Below are 6,641 nucleotides of genomic sequence, written 5' to 3'. Positions count from 1 at the left end.
CGACCTTTGTGTAGCCTTTCCTGCAATGGATGCCACACGTCTCCAAGTGCCCTCTCATCCACATTTGCCGTAAACACCCACAACACCTGTTTGCTCTGACTCACCCACTCCTCACGCAGACTCTCCCTTTTTTTGACAGCAGACCTCACTCAGGTAGTATGTGCTGCTAATATCCTTTCAGAACCATGTAATAACATGCCTTCTATCCAATTCCTAACATCCTTCAATCAGCTCAGCCAGTGGGCTAACTGCTTACGCTCCTGTGATTTATATAAGTGCAATTAATTTAAACTGCATCACTCCGGTGTTATGCTGGTGAAAATGCCCCGAGAGGGAGAACCTCACTGGTGAATCAGACCCTTTACTTTTAACAAACACACAAAAGAACAGATCTCGAGCCAGTGAAAATCTGCATGGCTCCATTCATTTCAACACACAAACTTAAATCAGCTCAAGGTCTGAATCACAGCTCATGTAACAGACTATTTAGATACAGACTAATGCCTCACATCCTGAAATGCAATGCTTTCCCAGAGCTGGCAGGGGACAGGGACTTGTCAGAGGGAACAGAGCTCAGAGGGAAGCAGGACCACAAATGAAACCTTTAAAAAATGCTTTGTGGATTTCTCCATTTCTGTGGAGATGAGGAAAGTAATGGATTGTGTCTCTGCAAGCACTGCTCTCTCTTCTGGAAAAACCACCTCTGTTCCTTTTGTCCCAGCTGCAAAGCAAGTAACCTGCAAAGTTCCTTTCTTTGCCACTTTCCCTTTCCTCCCATAGACAGGTTATGTTCCCTGCCACTTGGAAATTCATATGGCATCTTTCACTAACAGACGCAAGAGCTAGATGATGAACAGATTAATCTTTTTAATCAGTTCTTTAAAATGGCTAACTTTCCCTGCACTTGTTTTGGTATTCCCCAAGATTAAGAAGTCATGCAGCTTGACAAAGCACTTTGCTCTTGCATGTCTTAACACACCCACTGGGCTTTTTTTTTCTTTCTTTTCCTTCACATCTATTCCAACACCTGCTGCAGAAACGGGCTGGGGTGGTCTCTGTAAAACACCCTCCACGCCTCCTCCCAAGAGGAGAAAAAGCTCCAGCGTCACACCAGCACGGCATGCTGGTATGTGCCCAGGCAGGTGGAGGTAATACACAACGAGGGGGGGAAGGGGTGGGGAGGGCAGACCAAAAGTCAATCAGAGTGTAATTTGTGTTAGAAATTTACCAGCGTTCAGCTGTCCATATTTCCAAAATGCAAATATTTTAAAATTAAAAAGCCTATCTGTGACTAAATATCTCCTCTAAATCAATCTAGATAACCAGAACACTCTGTGGCACATTTAAGAGACTTTCATCTTAAATGACATACATAACATAGATTATACCTTCATAGGAAATCAAGAGGTCCTAAAATATACTAATGGAGAAGGGCATTTAAGAGACATTTAGATTACCCAGTCTATAATTTTGGGGGGTTTGCTTATCTATGCATCTTTTAACTGCTTTGGATAATTAAGAACATTTCCTTGGCAGTGTCCTAAGAGGGTAGGCAAAGGAATGACATAACTACTCCCAAGGAAGAAAAGGTCGAGGTTTTGCATTCTGCAGATTTTTAAAGTAAAAGAGAAAATATTCTTCATATGAGCAGTCTGAAGCAGTATGCATATTATATAAAGACTATCACCCTCCTCTGAAATATAATCCTCCCAGGGCTTCTCCCTCTCCTTGAACTCACTTGCAGTATCTGTCTGGTCCTTCTGCCTGAAAGGGTGCAGGTTAGGGAGGCAGGCTCCTGTCTCCAGCCTCTCCTAAGCACAATTCAAAGGTAGCAGGAATACATTCAGTACAAAGCCTTCCATTAGGTCTGCCGGCCAGCTTGTTATCTTGTAGTGTCGTGTGTGTGTGTGTGTGTGTGTGTGTGTGTGTGTGTGTGTGTGTGTGTGTGTGTGTGTGTGTGTGTGTGTTTACCCCTTCTACTCTTAGTGAACAGTTTGTCCCACTGTAATTCGCATCTCAAACATCTGGAAACCAGACTCGTTTAAAAGAAAAACAAAAAGAGGAAGAAGAATAAAAATGAAGAAAAGGAGAAAAGGGGGAAAGAGGAGAAAGAAAAGGGGAGAAGGAGGGGGAAGGTGGAAGGAAGAAGAAAATGAAGTTTCAGTGCCTATGACTTAGCCAGCTCTCTGTCAGAAAGGAAACAAATATATATATTTCAACTGAATCAGTAAACTGACCTTTATTTTCAAGAACTTTGAACAATACATTTTTGTAGACTGCAGTTCTAGCGAGCCACATCCCCCCACTTCGGAGCAGGGTAACGCGCTCTGCGAGAGCTCTCTCCCCCGTTCACAGCTGTCTCCAGCGGGAGGAGCTGAAACCTGAACCAAGCCCTCCGAGCGGGATTGGATCCCTGAGCCAGCAGCCCCAGAGCCCTCCCAGAAAAACAGCCCCTTTGGAAAAGTGCTTGAGAACATCCCGAAGCGATTGGAGGAGCGGAAAACCCTTCCCCCCTGCACCTGACTCGTGGGTATTTACAGCACTTTTCAAGGCGCCTCGGCACTGCCACTGCACAAGCGGGAGTGGATGGGCTGCGCGGGGCCGGCAGCGCCGTAGGGACCGGGAGCGGGACCGGGAGCGGGACCGATGCGCCCGCAGTGACACCGCGTGTGCCTGCGCTGCGCCACCCGCACCGCCACAGCCACCGCAAGGACAGAGTCTGCGAGAAGCACAAAGCCTGCGTCCAAAATGCCACGCTCCTTCCTGGTCAAGAAGCATTTCAATTCATCCAAGAAGCCGAATTACAGCGAGCTGGACACTCATACAGGTAACAAAACGAAATCGGGTGCCACCGCGGCGCTTCTGGGGCTGCGGTCGTGGCGTGGCAGTGCTGAGGAGGGGTGGGACTGCTCTGCAGGCTGAAGGGGACGGGTCAGCTCATTGCTTGCTCTATTTTCTCCTGCTTACAAGGAGGGAGTTTTGAGAAATATGTCAGTGCTGACCACAATGTGTCGTGAAAGTTTGCTCGTCTCCTTGAACCCAAGCTACTTAGAAAGCGTTTGGAGTTTTCCTGTTCTGTATCTGTTGGTGGTGGAATTGAAACTTTTATTCAAATCCTTCAGGAAATTTCACTGCTTCATTGTATCAGGCTGCACAGATTTAGACGCAGCATGCCGCCTTGAAGGGACTCTCCAGCTGTAATTTGCCTGTTAAAGGGCACTGTGTCTACCCATCAGGATATATGTATGAAACAGTATTTCCTGAATCCCCCTTATAGTCAGATTACCTTACTGAGTGTTTCATTTGTGCAGCTTTTAATCGTCAAAGTGTTAATTTTGCTGCTTTTTGAAATACATTTTGATTCTCTTATCTTAAAATGTTCTTCTCTCTCCAGTGATTATATCCCCATACCTGTACGAAAGCTATCCCGTCCCTATCATACCACAGCCAGAGATCCTGAGCTCAGTAGCTTACAATCCCATTACTGTGTGGACTACAACTGGGCTGCTACCGTCTCCATTACCCAATGACCTCTCTCCACTTTCTGGATACCCCTCATCTTTGGGAAGAGTCAGCCCACCTCCACCTTCTGACACCTCCTCCAAAGATCACAGCGGTTCAGAAAGCCCCATTAGCGATGAAGAAGAGAGAATCCAGTCAAAGCTTTCAGACCCTCATGCAATCGAAGCTGAAAAGTTCCAGTGCAGTTTGTGCAACAAGACCTATTCGACTTTCTCTGGGTTGGCCAAACACAAGCAGCTGCACTGTGATGCCCAGTCTAGGAAATCCTTCAGCTGCAAGTACTGTGACAAGGAGTATGTCAGCCTGGGAGCGCTTAAGATGCACATCAGGACCCACACGCTACCTTGTGTCTGCAAGATCTGCGGCAAGGCTTTCTCTAGACCCTGGCTACTTCAAGGACACATTAGAACTCACACTGGTAAGAGCGAGCCTTACATTTGCAGTTTCTTGTTGCTATAACATCGGGGTGCCTTTTTGCTGTTTTTCTCCACAGGTGGAAAAACCAACATCGTTTCTCCACAGATGAAATGCATCCACAGATTTTCAAATGAATCATTAAAACGTTAAATTCTCCCTCTTGAAGGGAGAGGGGGAAGGTGGGAGTGGGGGGGTTTAGCATGTTCCCATAACTGCAGGCCAGATACTGGCATAAATCAGCATTGCTTCCTTGATAATTTTAGGATGTTTTAGACAATTTCCACTAGCTGAAACTTTTGCTTTAAGGATTTTATGTTAACTTTCAGGCTTTGGAAATTGATAATTTTGAGAAAGCTCCAGCTGACTCTGAAATCAGGCAGCAAAAAACAGGCAATGCATGAGGGGCTGCTTTCTGACTCCTGAAGCAGCTGGCAGGTTTTGTATGCGCTGCCTCAAGTCCTTAAGAATTAGAAACCCATCATCAGCAACGTGGTTGGGTTTTTTCTATTGAGGCAAAAATGGGCTTTGAGTATAACACTGGGTACAATGTAATGTCTGTACAGATGTTTGCTGCTTTTCAGACAAAGCCCTTGTTCCCCAGTAATTCACACAACACTCAGCAGAAAATGTTCTATGAACATTTTTGAAAATGTTGGATTGAGCAGAGTCTAAAGGTACTGTATGCACCTGTAGATGCAGACAGTGTCAGCAGCTTGTTTTCAGGGACTGCTCTTCACAACATATTCTCAACAGACTGAGGTTCTGCAAAAGAGCCAGCAGTGCTGAAAGCTGCTATATCTGTGGCCTGATTAACTTTTTATTAGACATTTTTTTTCTTATAACAATTCTTCTTTGTTCTTTTTTTTTTTTTTTTTCCCTTAGGATAAAAGCAGGTTTTACTTGTCCCAAACTTGTACCTTATTTTTTTTTCTTTTTTTAAAGATTTATCCTATTTTTCTCTTGATGTTTTCTTTGTAGGAGAGAAGCCATTTTCCTGTCCTCACTGCAACAGAGCTTTTGCAGACAGATCCAATCTGAGGGCTCATCTGCAGACCCACTCAGATGTGAAGAAATACCAGTGCAAAAATTGCTCCAAAACTTTCTCCAGAATGTCTCTTCTGCACAAACATGAGGAATCTGGCTGCTGTGTAGCACACTGATTCATGCAGTCAATGTTTACCTGGACTTGATGCATTTCTCCACTTCTGTTCCAAATGATAAGTGGAAATCCAAAGGCGTTTTCTCGTCTACTTTTCAGCCAAAAATAAAAAAACCAAACCAAAAAACAAAGAAACCAAACCAACACACCACCAAACAAGCAAACAAATAAACGAGAGGAGGAACTTAGAATGTCAGTAGAAATGAGCTTTAAGTAGTTTCTGTTCTGCCATACATTTGCATTCTTAAGTGTGAATTCTGAAATAGGGGGAAAGACGCCATGCATGACATTTCAAGTAGATCTAAAGGAAGAAGCATTATCAGCTTTCTTTATAGATGAAGCCAAATGTAGGTCGTCTGTTCTTGCTTAGAAAAGGCTTCAAAGTTAACAATACATTCCTGCCAAGCCATTTCAACCAAAGAAACAGTATTTTAAGTGGAAATTTTAACAAAAATACTACCCAAGTGAATTTTGCTAGACACCATTTATCTCAGGTGCCTTAAAAAGTATTCCAAGTTTACCTTAGTAAATGTTTAATATTATTCATTGCTGTGTTTTTTTTTTTTTATTTTATTAGGAGTCAAGGCCTTCATTAATGACCTGAAATGCTTTAAAACTGCATAATTAAAAGAGGGAAAAAAACTATAAGAGAATGTACAAAAAAATTAAAAGCCACAAAAATAACTGCATGTGCCTTAAAAATAAATACATTTTAAAAATACTGTAGCTTCAAACATTCCTGGTGCATGCTTGACCATCCTTTAATATGGAATAGTTCCACTAAACTTCATTTTTGTTTTAAAAAAACGGGAATAAGTGCAAGAGAGGGGATCCACGGGAGTTTTACAATTATTTTTTTTAAATGCACAAAGGAAATGCAATATTTTCAGCATTACCCCTCCAAGTGCCTTTTTTATTGATGATTTTGTAAAATATGTTGACATAATGTAAATATTTTTATTTTTATATGATTGAATGTGTTATGAATGAAAGCAAATTGTTGCCCATAGCAGCATCTATAGATAACTTGAAGAAAGTATGAAGTGAAATTGATGTTGTTTTCTAGCCAGTTTTTTACAATAAACATTTTTAAGTAAGATTTCTGTTGTTTGTGCTACTTAAACAACTATGTACGTGCTTTGGATCATAGAAAAATTGTGAATGGCTCTATGTGACCAAATGAAGATAAAAGTTAACTTCAGCTGTGAAGACTTACTCCACAAGTTCTAAACATTAGAAAGGAATATATACATTGCATTTCAAAAGGTTTTAAACCCTAGAGTGCATTTCTCTAATCAGTACTTGAAAACACTTGCTTTTCTCCTACTGACAACACTATGACAACATTGTGAGATATATTTTATCAAAAATATTTAAGAGCAATGCATTTTTCTTGCATTGTAACAGATGAAAGGGGCTATTAGAGAGGCCTTAAAGTACTTTCCCTGAGACTTTGACATCAGGGAATATGGGCCTGATCCAAAGTTTATTACAGTCAGTGGAGCCTTATGGGAGTTCAGCCCTGTTTGCATGATGCTCTTGT

At 42.2% G+C, this 6,641-nt stretch overlaps 1 protein-coding gene across 1 annotated transcript; it reads left to right on the top strand.

Moving 5' to 3' along the window:
- Positions 1-2,472: 2,472 nt before the first annotated feature.
- SNAI2 (snail family transcriptional repressor 2) lies at positions 2,473-6,197 on the top strand. Its single transcript, XM_002197191.7, has 3 exons — positions 2,473-2,827; positions 3,395-3,940; positions 4,918-6,197. The coding sequence occupies exons 1-3, from the start codon at positions 2,749-2,751 to the stop codon at positions 5,097-5,099; spliced, it is 807 nt and encodes a 268-aa protein (XP_002197227.1). The 5' UTR covers positions 2,473-2,748; the 3' UTR covers positions 5,100-6,197.
- The last annotated feature ends 444 nt before the right edge of the window (positions 6,198-6,641 follow it).

The sequence above is a fragment of the Taeniopygia guttata genome, chromosome 2 (genome assembly GCF_048771995.1).
Source record: "Taeniopygia guttata chromosome 2, bTaeGut7.mat, whole genome shotgun sequence".
NCBI lineage: Eukaryota > Metazoa > Chordata > Aves > Passeriformes > Estrildidae > Taeniopygia > Taeniopygia guttata.
Note: the sequence above shows the minus strand (reverse complement) of the source record. Positions and strands in the feature narration are given on the sequence as shown.